General features: G+C 43.0%; 1 protein-coding gene across 2 annotated transcripts in view; it reads right to left on the reverse strand.

The window, feature by feature from the left end:
* Positions 1-10,533: 10,533 nt before the first annotated feature.
* The window catches only part of LOC311111175 (dysbindin domain-containing protein 1-like), a 34,876-nt gene continuing 28,710 nt past the window's right edge, over positions 10,534-16,699 (reverse strand). For both annotated transcript variants that reach the window (XM_084153864.1, XM_084153865.1), the window contains exon 4: positions 10,534-11,616. In XM_084153864.1, the coding sequence (XP_084009990.1) occupies positions 11,459-11,616 (158 nt within the window). In that variant the 3' untranslated portion in view covers positions 10,534-11,458. The remainder of the gene's footprint in view (positions 11,617-16,699) is intronic.

Raw genomic sequence — 16,699 nt, forward strand, 5'->3', positions numbered from 1 at the left:
CTTTTGAAGGCCCTTGGATCAACCCCCCCCCCCCCCCCCCAAGTTAGAATACACAAGGTGCAATTTCTAAATTTGGTTGCTCATCAGCAGTTTTTCCTGTTATGTCAGTCACTGACAGTTAGTAAATTAGCCAATGTCAGCTATTTTTTTTTAGATTGCAGAGTTAGTTTAGCGGCCAGCTATCTAAACTCGATGTCATGGTCGAACTACCGGCCGGGAGGCCCCCATTGATTTTGTTAGTCAGTCTCACTCAGATATCATATTAAAAACTACAAACATTTCTCTCCACCCTATGGTAAACCGTGTTGCATTGCAGGAATAAACGTTTAAAAAAAAGTCTCCACTGTCAAGAGGGGTGCACTAAAATGTTTTGCTCATAAGGGGAAGGGGGGGATGATTTTTTTAAAACGTTTATTCCTGCAATGCAACACGGTTTACCATAGGGTGGAGAGAAATGTTTGTAGTTTTTAATATGATAAGTTTTTTTTGTGTCCCCCACCCCCATCAAAGTTGCCCATCCCTGATGTACATATTTCATTTGAAGTGAGATGTTTTCTTTCAGATTGGAACATGAAGGTCTATGTACGTGTGCGTTGCACCATTGTAATAATACATATTTGTCCTATTTCACATATGTGTATTAATACGCATGTGTGAATTGGAAAAGTTTTTTTTTGCAAATCCCAACTCCCCCCTGAGAGTGGGGTCACAGCCAGGGTCTGCCATTATCAACGGCGACTCTGGAGCAATTAGGTTAAGTGCATTGCTCAATGGCACATCAACAGATTTTTATCCTCTGTTTCTGATTGTGAGGTTCAAACTGTTACTAGGCCTAATTGAAGAAAAACACATCTTCTGAATGTCATTTTTCAGTCTTTTGAAAGAAACAACAGCCACACCTCTACCTGCCCACTTTTCCCCACAGGAAAACAGCTTCCGACAAGCTTTATTTCTGAGTATGACTAGTGTAAAATACCTCACCTCTCACTTATGCTCTCTCAATGCTGCTATAACTCAAGTCAACTGACAACAGATGAGCTTCACACGTCTTTTGTAATTATTGATACATACTGAGCAAAAAATATAAACGCAACATGCAACAATTTAAACGGAAATCAGTCAATTGAAATAATAAAGGCCCTAATCTATGGATTTCACATGACTGGGCAGGGGCGCAGCCATGGGTGTGCCTGGGAGGGCATAGGCCCACCCACTTGGGAGCCAGGCCCAGCCAATCAGAATGAGTTATTCCCCCAAAAAGGGCTTTGGTACAGACAGAAATAGTCCTCAGTTTCATCAGCTGTCCGGGTGGCTGGTCTCAGACGATCTCGCAGGTGAAGAAGCCGAATGTGGAGGTCCTGGGCTGGCGTGGTTACACGTGGTCTGCGGTTGTGAGGCCGGTTGGACGTACTGCCAAATTCTCGAAAACAACGTCGAAGGCAGCTTATGGTAGGGAAATGAACATTACATTCTCTGGCAACAGCTCTGGTGGACATTCCTGCAGTCAGCATGCCAATTGCAGGCTCCCTCAACTTGAGACATCGGTGGCATTGTGTTGTGTGACAAAACTGCACATTTTAGAGTGGCCTTTTCTTGTCCCTTGAACAAGGTGCACCTGTGTAATGATCATGCTGTTTAATCAGCTTCTTGATATGCCACACCTGTCAGGTGGATGGATTATATTGGCAAAGGAGAAATGCTCACTAACAGGGATGTAAACAAATTTGAGAGAAATAAGCTTTTTGTGTGTATGGAAAACATGGGACATTTGCAGTTGGGTCTCACAGAAAGTTGGTTGGGTGCCCCGCTGTTCTCTCTCTCCCAGTCCCTGGTATCCCATAGTGTTGTGACACCGTCTTGTCAGATCTAGGACAGGGATAATGAAACTATATCTCCATAGCGATGCCAGCCGAGCCGTGCTTACTCCCACACCCCTGGGGAAACCCTGTAGAGGGGTTTTGGTATTCACCTCTCAGAATTTGGGGGTTTGGGAGAAGTAATGAGATGATGTTGTACCGATCTGCAGTAAAGTTAATTTTTTTAACCTTCTTTTACTGCCGAATATGAAGGTGTCACTACCTCACTCAATCTCAGTATTTCTGACCGTTTTTGGAACTCCGCAATTACCTACATTGATTCATGGATTCGTACATTTCTACTTCTATGCCTAGTTGTGTGGGTTACCGTATACAAAAAAGACAAATGTTTTTAGAGTACATCCCAGATGTCTTGGTGTAGCCTAAACTGTGTTTAAATTCCAGTCCTGCTTTTCTGCCTGCTTGACTGACTGCTGGTTCTTGTGGCTCAGCTTGTCTATAGTGATCTTGCTTAAAGCACTATAAGGAATGTGGATATGACTGTTTCAATGCAAAAAGCAGCCTTTTGTGTGGATTTAAAAGTGAACACTAAAATACATTCAGAAATGTGAAGTTTGTGATGTGATATATTAATCAACATCTGACATTCACCAATAAAAAATCATAATTTTTGTCCCAGTGTTAATGCTTATCTATGTAATATTATTAGTTATCTGACCTCACAGTATTGTAAGGATGACCTAATTCAGGAGTATTGGTGCCACTGGTTATACCGGATGTGGGATCCCATACCATAGGAACAGAGGGCACATTTTGTTGTGATTTATATACAGTAGTGTACAGGTAACTGCCAAAGTGAAGGAAACACTAACATAGTGTCTTAATAGGGTGGTGGTGGAATAGCTGTCTCAGGCGCCGCTCCAGAATCTCCCATAAGTGTTAAATCGGGCTGAGATCTGGTGACTGAGATGGCCATGGCATATGGTTTACATCGTTTAATGCTAATCAAACCATTCAGTGAGCACCCGTGCCCTGTGGATGGTAGCCAAAAATAATGGCCAGCAATTTTATACATGAGCCAAAGCATGATGGAATGTTAATTGCTTAATTAACTCAGGAACCACACCTATGTGGAAGCACCTGCTTTTAATATACTTTGTATGCCTCATTTACTCATGTGTTTCCTTTATTTTGGCAGTTACCTGTACACAGTCCATCCATGCCTCTTTGTGTTCCTATCACAGGAGGTTGGTGACATCTTAATTGGGGAGGACGGGCTCATAGTAATGGCTGTAACGGAATAAATGGAATGGTATCAAACACATCAAACACATGGTTTCCATGTTGTTGATACCATTCCATTCACTTCATTCCAGCCATTATTATGAACTGTCCTCCCCTCAGCAGCCTCCTGTGGTTCCTTTATACATGTGTGATGGTGTCTGCAACAGGTGCTGGTAAACAGACTTCACTCTCCCTCATTCTACTCACAAAGGGGATGTGAAACATATAACCTGTATCATTCCTTGCCCTTTCAACTAGCCACTAGCGCAAATACAGGTTTATCATGTGTCACTATTATGGCTGCAGCAGTATCACTCCTATGTGTTGGCAGAGCCTTCATGGTGTCTAACTGCCTTGCCCTATATTCTACCCGCCACACCTCTGTGGCACATACCATCTTGGTGGGGAAGGAAGACAGATGAAACTATCGTCTGTTCTGTTGTCACACCACCTGCCAGCTCCAACTCCCCTCCACTCCTTCTGATGGGTACAGCAGCTGAGTGACTGGGCAACATTTCCATATATGCTCCATAGATACAGTAGCCTGGCCCAGATATGTTTGTGCTGAATAGCCAACTCCTAGGTTGTTGTCATGCCAAACATTGGGGATTCACAGAAAGGAGAGGGGGAATGGGGGAAGGACTTTGGCCTTCCACTGGAATTGCATTATTTTCCAGAGAACGCATAGAGCCCCGAGTCACTTTTATACCATGGCTATAATTTAACACATTTGCTGCTAGCAGTGGCGGTTCTAGACACATTTTACTAGGGGGGCCAAGGAGGGGCCAGTGTTTAATCAGGGGGGCACACATAAAAAAACTGGCAACACATGATATTCAAAGATTATAAACTTTATTTTACTTTAAAATCATATGACATTTATTATAACACGTATTTTGTACAAGAGTACAGATGCAAGAGAGATAGTGCCATAAAAATGAAAAAAAAAAGAAAAAAAAAAAAAAAGTACAGGGTACAAATACAGGGTTCATATTCAATGTGAACAAAACTCCAGGATACAACAAAGGGTACAACAATGTGCCATTTCCTATTTATGGAAGCCCCACTACTGTGGACAGTTGATTCCACATTTTGTTTTAAGAAAGAAAACTTTCTGAGTGATTTATAAACAAAACACACTACCCTGTATCCATTTAGGTAAAATAAACCAAATCAGAAAAGAAATTCAATTCAAAGAGGCTTTACTAGCATGACCATATTGACATACAGTATTGCTAAAGCACATAAACAGGGAAACGTGTTACACATTAACATCCAGTAGTCCAATAGGATGCAGACAATAAACATTAAGTTAACATTCGTTTAAAAGCAACAATCATGTCAACACAATGTAGCAATATGAACAACACTGATGGATATCAGCAACAACATGAAAACAAGAATATTACAGGTGTCTGTGTGTGTGTCTGTGTCTTTGTGTACTTCACTGTCAGCTGATGAGCAGGTGTACAAAAAAAGGCTTTACAACATATATGGGCAAGTCCATTTAGGACAGCACATTTCCACCATAGTTCACATTAGGAAAAAATGACAGCATGAATGCTCACTAAACAAACATATACTACATATACCTTTTTATACACATTTTTTTTCAGTAATTTTTTAAGAGTGAAAGGGAAGTAAGCAATCGCTCATCATAGGATCATACATATTTCAGTTACAATATTAGTTACAATATTAGTGTTAGTTAGATCATCATGTCAAAGCTGGACCTGCAAAGTCTGAACGACACAAGTGTGTAATGATTGGAGTGATTTTGTTTCTTTTTTTTCTTGCTTTGCTTGTTTTCAAAAGGAAAAATCATAGTTGGTAAAAAATAAAATAAACTTTCGTTGAAAGGTATCACACTGTATAATTTACAAATATCTAAAGAGGTTTAGTGGATGCCATAAAACATCTATGGAGCTTGAAGATTTGTAGTACATAGATGTTTGGCAGAGATAATTCAAAAGAATAAAATCATAAACTCTATCTATCTATCTATCGAGAGAGAGAGAGAGAGAGAGAAGTGTTTCCTTAGAGCAGTACATGCAGCAATCACTTAATGGAGTGATGTCATAATGGGCCACAAAACTTTGGGGATGTGGATGGAAAGTTACAGGCAGGAGAGGGGAACCAACAGAAGCAGGTCTTGAGACATGAGTTTGCCCCTTTTTGAAAACCTCTTGAGAGAGGATTGGTGGGATATATATACATACATACAAACATACATACACTCTAGTAGTGTGTGGAACTACTGGTACTGTGAGGAAAAAAAGATAGATGATGTAAAATGAAAAATAAAACAAGCTTCAGCTTCTTAAGACACGGTGGGTTCATCTAAGTAGACACATGTAACTTCATGTGGACACCAGACTGTCTTTGTCTACACATCTAACTTCATATGGACCCCAGACCGTCTCTGTTTACACATGTAACTTCATATGGACACCAGACTCTTTGTCTACACATGTAACTTCATATGGGCACCAGACTGTCTCTGTCTACACATGTAACTTCATATGGACACCAGACTGTCTTTGTTTACACATTTAACTTCATATGGGCACCAGACTGTCTCTGTCTACACATGTAACTTCATATGGACACCAGACTGTCTTTGTTTACACATTTAACTTCATATGGGCACCAGACTGTCTCTGTCTACACATGTAACTTCATATGGACACCAGACTGTCTCTGTCTACACATGTAACTTCATATGGACACCAGACTCTTTGTCTACACACGTAACTTCATGTGGACACCAGACTAACTCCATTCATTTTACCGGTGGTATTGAGAACAGATAAACCCACCGTGTCTTAAGAAGCTCAAGCTTGTTGTTTTATTGTTCATTATATCTCTTTTTCCTCACAGCGGCACTCATACGCTACTAGCGTATATATCATATAGATACACTACAGCAACAGGATACGGCGGTTGTGCTGTCTGGCAAAACGGTCCACAAATACATCAAGATCCAGAGCCTTGGCCCTTCTGGACTCTATGCTCAGGACACCAAGATCACTGAGTCTCTCATCACTAGTGGTGGACCGCAGGAAGGTTTTTATCAGTTTCAGTGTGGAGAAACTGCGTTCGCAAGAGGCTGAGCTTACAGGAAGGGTTACAGCAATCTTGCACAGTCTAAAGAGCTCAAAGAAAACTTCCCTGTATGGCTCAATAAAACAAACCAGCTCAACTGTACTGCATGGCTTTTTGACTTCACCACTCTGTATTTTTCTGTCCAAAACTCTCTTAAATTGATGGAGCTCATGCCCTAAATCATCAATGTCTGCATTATACAAACGGCCAAATGAAAAAACATTGCTCTCCTTTAAAAAGGTATCACTCTGGGGACTGAGAGACTGTATGCTTCTCATGAGCTCACAGTTTGTATTGGAGAAACGTCTGTTCAACTCATTGAGCATGCTGTCAATTACAGGATAGAAAAATGATGTGAGAAACATATCTTTGTCACGTTCTACCTCCCTCTGACCAACAGTGCTTAGCGTGCAGTAGCCACTGAGTCTAGAGCTCAGCATTTTCTGACGTTTCGCCACTGACCTTGTTGCAGAATCACACTGCTCACAAATATTCAATGCTTCATCCCACAACTCATCAAAGAAATACTCCTGCCTGTGGTCTTTCAATGTCAGGACTAAAGCATTTACTAAGTCAACAGCACTTGACAGATCAACAGTTTGTGACTGTAACATGTCAGACAATAGCTTTGTCTCCCCAAACAACTTACGCAGAGTAACAAGATGCACAACAAATTCTAGGTCAATTTGAGCAAGAAGACCTCGGGCCTCAACAGTTCTTTCACCATGACGTTCTTGAGCAATCTCTTGCAGTAGTCGTTTAAGGGCAGGTAGAGTGTCCATGATATTACGTAGGGCTAGAAATCGGCATGACCAACGTGTGTCGCTTAAACGTTGCAGCTCTCTGGTTCTGCCATACATTTCTCTTTGGAGAGACAGCCATTTTGGGTGCACATATGAGGAAGAAGTAAACATATAAAGACTCTGTAACAAAGAAAAAAACTCCTCCGTTTCTGGGACACTTTTGACTACATCAACTAACACTAAATTCAGACAATGAGCACTACAATGGACGTAGAAGGCAAATTTAGCCTGTTCTTTGATCCTTGCCTGAACCCCTGAATGCTTACCGCTCATAACGGCAGCGCCATCGTACGCTTGGCCTACGAGGTTATTTTTGTAGTCCAGGCCATAACGTTCCAGTAAGTGTACTATTTTTCCAGTAAGCCCTGCTGCATCTAACCTCTCTGCAGATTCAAAATGGAGAAAACTCTCCTTAATGGCCCCATTGTAATAGTACCTGAGTGTGAAGGACATCTGTTCTTTTTTTGAAATATCCTTTGTTTCATCTGCCATGACGCTAAAAACCTCACTTTTCTTCACTTCTTCTATGATTTCAGACCGAACCATTTCTGCCAAACAACCCAAAACCTCATTCTGGATGATCTTGCTTGTGTACTTTGCATTGTGAATGGAAGTTAATCTTCTCTTAACAAGTTGGTCGTGGTTAGCAACTGTGTTAAGAATTTCCCTAAAGTTTCCTTTGTTAGTGGACCCTTCAGATTCATCATGTCCTCTTTGTGCTATGTTTTGTGTAGCTGTAAGCAACAGCACTTCCCCAACTGTTTTAATGTATGCCTGATTTTCTTGTACTTGTTTAGTGTGTTCTTTGTCAAGGAGATCTGGTCTGAAGCTTCGTCTTCTGTCCCCCATCAGTGTGGTTGGGAATATCTTCAAGTTCGGCTGTACTGGTACGTCATACTTAGACTTGCTGATATCTGAAGAAGATGGACAGTAAACATAGGGCACAACTACAACATTTATTTACTGTATATCTGCATGTATTTCAAAATGTAGGCAAAGTATTTACTTAAAAAAAAAAACAGAGCCATATTGACACAAAAAAGAATTAACAGCAGAAAGCAGGATTTTAAGGACACCCAGCAGGCCTACCATTACATTGTAATTGCATTGCTTTGCAAATAGTAAGAACCTTCCTCATCACAAACCTGATGGTGCAGTACTTGATCCACATGGATCCACTTGCTGTCCCTCTGGCTGTTCATCTCTCTGTCCCTGTATGCTTTCTTCTTCATGCTTCTCACCCTCTTCTTCATTCTCCTCGCCCTCTTCTTCATTCTCCTCACCCTCTTCTTCATCCTCCTCACCCTCTTCTTCATCCTCCTCACCCTCTGGAATTTCCCTCTCTTTGTCAGACCCCTCACTTTCATCACATGCTGGCTCTCCCTCTTCCTCAACTTTCTCAAAACCTCGATTTGTTTCTCTCACTTTTTTGTTTGCTGGGGCAAAAAATGACTTTATGTCCCTTCCTCGTTTCATGATAACTATTAGAAGAAGAAAAAACTTAGGGGCATGCATTACATTTTGTTACCTAACCATCCCTCCCTACTTAACACTGGCAGATAACCTGTTGATTACTTTACTAAAAATGTATTTGTTATCGCGATGCAACAGCCAAGACGGATGAAGTTACGTGGTTAACATCACAACATTGTGTAGACCTAGCAAGGATAGCCTACTAACATTTGGATATTTGCTTCTGCTTCGATGAGTTTGCTTAGATATGATTACATTTCTAAACAAATCGAGACCAGACATTTAAAAACTTGATTTGATTTATGTGTGAGGAACAAAAGGAACATGTAGGCTATGTGCAAGAACAACAAGTCACTTATGATATTAAATCGTTTCCTTACCTTCGACTCCTGCAAATCGTAGCTCCTCTCGCAAATAGTAGTTGCTGAGCTCTCATTCACCGAAGCAGCACCACACGTGGCAGGCAGGCAGATGGCAGGATACAGTTTTTGGGTGCGCCACTCTAATTTACCCGTGTAGAACGTTGCCGTGTAGAGCGTTGCATTAGTTCCGCTTTTGGCGCTCGCGTGTAAAATAGTTATAAATTCATAATTTTTTATTTGGTCAGCACGGGGGGGCCACAGGGGTGGCCAGGGACATTTCCAGGGAGGCACGGGCCTCCCCCGGCCTCCGTGTAAAACCGCCACTGGCTGCTAGAAATGTGTTAATTTGCCGGTAGAAATGCTGAACATCCACTGAAGTAGCTAGCAAGTTTACTAGATGGCTACAGTAGTTGCCGTGGTAACCAAACCAACATACTTGGTAGTTTAGCCATAGATAGAACAATGAGACAGATATTTCACTGGATGTATAAATGTGAAGCATCCGAATGGCGTTTCCACTCACTGCCAAATATGTTAGTGAGAGGAAGCCCACTGGCGGGCAGTGGGAGAAGATGGAACGAGATGAATTTTGGCCAACATTCTGCACATTTTCTCATCGATGAAGCATTTGCTCTGAATACAGTTTTCTGTTCCCAAAACTAGAATCTGCTATGAACAGAGTGGACTAAGTTTTGTAGACTTTACCCTTCACAAAAGTTTTTAAAAATCATGCTATGTAGGAGTGCAAAAGCGAAATGAGTTATTGCACACGCGCACTTCGCAGAGTAGGCGTTCCGTAACGGAAATATGCAGATTTATGCTAGAACGCGCCAATAGGACCTCGCTAGCGCGTGCTTGGCTCTGCCCACCTCCTTGCTTGTTCTGCCCACTATGACTAATTTGTTCCCATTGGAAAGGACAGGCAGTGGTCTATCTTGGTTTAGTTAAACAGCTTTGGTTTAGCTAACCAAACCATCAGTCCTAGTTTGCCATTATGAAAATCAAATTCAACAAGGCCAATAATGTTTCAATTCGACTTTTGCTTTCAAAAGCAGCTCAAACATAGAACATGTAAGAATGAACTATAGCCATTGAATTCTACCGTGCAAATATACCTTGCTTTATAAGGAAATAATGCACGCTCTAGAATGCCCTTCAAGCCAAAAGGAAAAATGTATTCAACAATGCCATGGTATGAAGCTGTTTATGGATATGTGTATGACTGTATACTGTACGTCTATCTGCATTCCCCACTTTATTCTGTTCTGCCCTCTATCTGCTCAGTTAGGAACCTGCAGTCACGATTTAAAAAGCAAGCATTTTAAACCTCTACAGAAGTGCCAGAGCCCATTGATTTAGGCAAAGCTGACAATAGTAAATTTAAAGTTATTTCTTTGAACATTTAAGCATTATGGCTATTCAGTACTTCTCTATCCACTGTGTGATTAAGTGTGTACTCTGAAGTATTTCATTGTGGTTTCAATGTAACTCTTTTCATGTTGCTGATGCTGGTTTTCTTCCACGGTGTTCCTGGCAGGAATCCGAGAGAGTTGTTTGTTTGGTGTGTTGGGCATAAATAATGGAAAGCTCAGACTGCTGTTCATAATACCCTATCAGACAACCTACAGCTGCACAGTTTGGTTAGTGCTCTAATGCAAAAATCACCCACAGAGAAAATTCACTTTGTTTGCATTAAATTCTTTAATTTTTTCACCACCCATCCCCACATCACTTGGTTTGGCAAAGGACGAGATCCACAGTGTTGAATGTAATGTTGGTGAGAAGGGGTGCTGTCGTATCACATATCATATCTGCAAAGACATTTAGTTTACTGGGGCCACACTGGTTTCCTCTCAGGTAGAGAGAGGTAGAAGAAGAGAGAAAAAGAGAGGATGGAAAGAAAAGAGAGCGATGGAGAGTGGCCCCATTGTGTCCTGTTAGTTCAGGGAGAGCAGATGGCCCTGTTACTTTAAGGAAGAACATTGTGCAATAGATTCAGGTTGGACTCTTATTCTAATTACAAAAAATACTTCCAGATTGCCTGCTGTACTATCCCATAATGACCTCCATATTCCAGTCATTTATTTGCATATGGAGTGGGTATTCTCCTTAACCTCACCTCGCCACATTATATTTTGTAGTCGAGGTTGTCACGGATTTCAGGGTCTGTCCCACCCCTCCAAGCCCACTCTCCCACCCCTAAGATGCTGCAGGGATGGAGAGGCTTGTAGCCAAGCATTCTCCCCACACTGGGACAGCCTCATACCCTGTTGTTCACCCCAAACAAAGCCTCAAAAAGCACACTGACCATCCAGTGTTTGTGCCAGAGGAACCCCTTGCATGGAAAACACAATAGATATGCATGTGTGTTCATGTGTGTGGTTTTGCAGATACGCGTGTGTCATTTTGTGTGTGTTTGCATGTGTATCTGTGTGTATTTCACTCACAGCCATCGTTTCATGTTTAGTTTATAATACAGTCTGTAGTGTCTTCAGCACCATGGTTGTCTCAGTGCCCGGCGCAGGGGGTGGGGCAGTTGGTGTGGTCTCTGTGCCTGCTCTCGGTGTGTTCGCTCTTTCCGGGCCCTGGGCCTTTCCCCCAGTCCCGCAGGCTCTCAGGGCTGCTTAGGCCTCTCCAGCTTCATTAAGGGCTCTGCAGTGGTGTCGGAGTCGCTGTGGTGCTTCCTCTCCCTGGGGGGCTCAGCCTTGCTGCAGCGGGTCCACGAGGGGGAGCGCATGTAGCCTCCTCTGGGCAGGGGTGGCTGGTGGTGGCCTGGGGATGATAATGAGGAGAAGGGTCAAGCTATGCACATGACATACATGTGATGAGAGGGGGTAGGTTAGGGATCACACACATACAGACATGCACGTCTCTTAAACACACACATAAAACTCATGTACACACAAGGTGAGGACAAGGTGCACGCCTCTCACGTATCCTGATATTTTTAACAGCCTAGGGGCGGCAGGTAGCTTAGTGGTTAAGAGTGTTGTGCCAGTAACCGAAAAGTCGCTGGTTCTAATCCCAGAGCCGACTAGGTGAAAAATCTGTCGACGTGCCCTTGAGCAAGGCACTTAACACTAATTGCTCATGTAAGTCGCTCTGGATAAGAGCGTCTGCTAAATGACTAAAATGTATGTTGTGAACCGCTCTATAGAGCTCAAACATGCTGACCAGAGGCCCTGGATTAAGTTTCCGCACCTTCCTGTCTGTCACATGTATAGCATATACACTGAGTGTACAAAACATTAGGAACATTTCCATGACATAGACTGACCAGGTGAATCCAGGTGAACGCTATGATCCCTTGTTAAATCCACTTCAATCAGTATAGATGAAGGGGAGGAGAGAGGTTAAAGAAAGATTTTTAAGCCTTGAGACATGGATTGTGTATGTGTGCTATTTAGAGGGTGAATGGGCAAAATATTTAAGTGCCTTTGAACAGGATATGGTAGTAGGTGCCAGGCACACTGGTTTGAGTGTGTCAAGAACTGCAACACTGCTCGGTTTTTCACGCTCAACAGTTTCCTGTGTGTATCAAGAATGGTCCACCACCCAAAGGAAATCCAGCCAACTGGACACAACCATGGGAAGCATTGGAGTCAACATGGGCCAGCATCCCTGTGGAACGCTTTTGACACCTTGTAGAGTCCATGCCCTGACGAATTGATGCTGTTCTGAGCACAAAATATATTAGAAAGGTGTTCCTAATGTTTTGTACACTCAGTGAGTCCATGCATGTCTGAAAACACATAGCCTACATACCAGTCACATAATAGGCCTATACTGTACATACACACGTCTGTCCCAAACAGGAAACAGCAGAGGGTGCACCCCCCTATCCACATCGATGGGACCGCAGTAGAGAAGGTGGAAAGCTTCAAGTTCCTTGGCGTACATATCACTGACAAACTGAAATGGTCCACCCACGCAGACAGTGTGGTGAAGAAGGCACAACAGAGCCTTTTCAACCTCAGGAGGCTGAAGAAATTTGGCTTGGCACCTAAAACCCTCACAAACTTTTACAGATGCACAATTGAGAGCATCCTGTCGGGCTGTATCACCGCCTGGTACGGCAACTGCACCGCCCGCAACCGCAGGGCTCTCCAGAGGGTGGTGCGGTCTGCCGAACGCATTACCGGGGGCAAACTACCCGCCCTCCAGGACACCTACAGCACCCGATGTCACAGGAAGGCCAAAAAGATCAAGGACATCAACCACCCGAGCCACTGCCTGTTCACCCCGTTATCATCCAGAAGGCGAGGTCAGTACAGGTGCATCAAAGCTGGAACCGAGAAGCTGTTTTTCATTCTCTATCTCAAGTCCATCAGACTGTTAAATAGCAATCACTAGCACATTAGAGGCTGCTGCTGCCTATTGAAATCACTGGCACTTTAAGAAATGGAACACTAGTCACTTTAATAATGTTTACATATCTTGAACTACTCATCTCATTGTATATACTGTATTCTATAATATTCTACTGTATCATAGTCCATGCCGCTCTGTCATTGCTTGTCCATATATGTATATATTCTTAAATTCCATTCCTTACTTAGATTTGTGTGTATTGGGTATATGTTGTGAAATTGTTAGATATTACTTGTTAGATATTACTGCACTGTCGGAGCTAGAAGCACAAGCATTTCACCACACCCGCAATAACATCTGCTAAACACGTGTATGTGACAAATAACATTTGGTCAGGACAGTGACGAAAGAGTTTAACATTCACACTTATCCAGATCGACTTACAGGAGCAATTAGATTTAAGTGCCTTGCTCAAGGGCACAGCAACCCATTTTTCACCTAGTCGGTTTGGGGATTCCAATCAGCGACTTTTCCATTACTGGCCCAACGCTCTTAACCGCTAGGCTACCTGCCACTTTCCCCAATGGCCACGATACTGTAACTCATTTAACAAAGCAAATCAAGTCAGCAGGGGCTGTCAACTCCCTGAAATCACCTAATGCATCTACAAGCTTCCTTTCTCTATGCCATTGTTCACTCAATTATGTTTGCTCAAGGTTCTCCAAAAATAGTTTAGAACAGCACACAGTGGTACAGTGTTTCCCTACTGTAGAATAGATAAATTGGCTATGGTTGAAAGGCATCTCGATCGCAAACACAGTAAAGTACAGATAGAATGTAGTTCATGCAGCTCCACATGACCTATTCCTCTGGGATTCTGATAGGTCCTTACAGCATGATTTAGTTACTCTGAATATAGAGGCAGATAAAAATGTAAAGTACCTTGTCAGAGAGGCAGTGTGCAGTGAAATGAGTGTGCGTTAGTGTATGTTAATGTGTAGCTTATACATGAATGTGTCTCAAGGACACCGAATCCCAATAGAAATGGAGGAGTTTGGAAAACTAGGAGCGCTGTGTGTGTAAGCGCGTGCATGTGTCTGTGTGCCTGCATGTGCGTACGTGTGTAGTAGATGATAGATCATTTTAGTTTGATCTCTCTCTGCTCCTCATCTCCTCTCCTGTCATTGTTATTGCTCTTAAACAGTCACATGGTCACCTCTCCTCCAATCATCAGCTCCATTTAGCCTGCTGGCTGTTTTCTCAAGGTCATTATGCTCACAAAGGCTGCTTGTTTTGGATGTCACAGACATTTGTCTCATACTTATTTTTCGCTGGCTCAAGGCAACAGAACTCCACCATTTATCGTGCCTGTCTGTTTGTTCTTGAGTTCTCAGAACCACTACACAACTCTCCAGTGTCTCTTTGGTCTATAGCCATCAGCATGCTAGATAGAGATTCTACCACTTCAGTTTTGTAGAGTGGTGATATGATGGATGGAGAATATGATTGGTTCGCTAACTACTAGGGTGAGTAGAAATGAGAAACTGATTGGTGTTTAGGTGATGAAGCTAGGAGGTGATGACATCAGAGGAATGTGTTCATGAAATGTTTTGGCAAATAGGATGCTGCATGTCGTAGTAAATATAATTTGTTATAGATTGGTCTGACTAAAATGTTGCGCAAGACCCATTTGGAGCCTGTTTTCAATAAATGCTGTTCCAGGTCAGAGAACAAAGGACAGAGGAGAACACCTTATCTTCTCACCAGATGACCTAGTCTTGCAGGAATGCGATAACAGGACAACACCCCCTCTCCGGCCATAAACCACCAGTTACTCCCCACCACTTTCTCTTTACACACACCAATATTTCATTTCTTACGCACACTCATTCTCAGGCCTCACGAGTTCCCTGGACACACACAAGACATTTCATTTGCACGCACACTCATTCTCAACTCCCCTGTCTACTGGTCGGGTGCCAAGGGCAGAGGACTCTGCCGTGCACCAATGGGGCATCTGCTCTGGACAGAGCAGACCCGCCTCCTACGCCTCGGGAACCAATCAAGGGACTAGAAGAAGGACCCCTTCCTTTATGTTACATTGTATAAAGTAATGCTGTAAACTCTGTTTATCCATCCTTCTCAGCTGACACTAATAGAGTGCTATATGATTAGGTCCATGCATGTTAATTAGCAGGATCCCATGCATGTTAGCTAACAGTAACAGATATCTCTGTGTTTAATAAACTGCCTTTTGCTTAAGCAAATTCCTCTCTGTCTAGCGTCGATGGTTTGTACTCCCTCTCCTGATTATGTGTTCACCAACATGCACTTGATCTTCTGCACTTCATATCCTTCGACATCTCTCTCTCTCTCTCTCTCCTCTACTACACCCTTTCTTTCTCTGTCTCTCTCCCCCTGTACCTCTCTCTTTCTTTGTGTCGATCTCCCCTTTCCCCCCCACCTCTCTCCTTTCTCTCCCTCTACCCACTCTCTCTGTTCTTGAATCAACCCCCTCCCCTCTCCCCTCATATGTGTTCATCTGCATGCATGTCCTTGAGGGCACAGAAGGGACCAGTGTCAAACAGGTTCACATGAATATTGGTCGTACAAAGGGGCATTAGAAATAAAGAGGCACTGCCTCTTTACACCACTTGGTGGTGCTGTTCACTGTTCACTCTACCACTGAGATCCCAGGATGAATGGGTGTAGCCGGAGACACTTCTAAACCCTCCTTTACTGCACACATATCAATGCAATTACTGTCTAATGGTAAGGCACGTCCCAGCCCTAACTCTCTATAAGTGAAATGCCGTAACTATGGATCAACCAGCAGTGATGTATGTTCACACAAGCATACACACGGAAACACGCATTCACGTGCACACAGGCACGCGCACACACACACACACACACACACACACACACACACACACACACACACACCGTATTGATGGTATTGATCCCTGAAGATTGATGGTGCCTCCATTGGATTTTAATGGGAGGGACAAGAGCCTCCTCTGCATTCTGAAAGGCTCTGTTTGCGTGAGTGCTTGTTAAACATGTTTCACTTTGTATCTGCCACCACTGGTCTTTATGTATGTGTACGTCCCTACTTTCATGATGTGTCTCTGCATTTCTACCAGTCTGTCTCTATCTGTGTCCCTGTCTGTGTGTGACTAAAATGCTATAGTTGCTGTATTAGTCAGCCCATCCCTGGTCAGTGTTTTGTGATTGACAGCTCTATGAATATGGATGCGGGAGAAGCCTCCTCTTCTCCCTGCAGGGTGTTGACAGAGACAGATCAGAGGATGAAACTCTCACCCCACAAACACACACCTCTCATTTAACATCCCTTACCCTCAGACCTTCATATAAGGACCACCGAACACCCCTTACCCTATTGCTCAGGACCTACTCATAACCAACTCCCTTGAGAGTCCTCCCATTTAGTTCAGAACATCCCCAAATATCAGGAACAATCCAAATCCAATTTCCTTAACTCAATCCCCCATCAGCCCACAAAGGCCCACAAACTCAATCC

Source organism: Coregonus lavaretus (genome assembly GCF_964263955.1).
Source record: "Coregonus lavaretus genome assembly, chromosome: 37".
NCBI lineage: Eukaryota > Metazoa > Chordata > Actinopteri > Salmoniformes > Salmonidae > Coregonus > Coregonus lavaretus.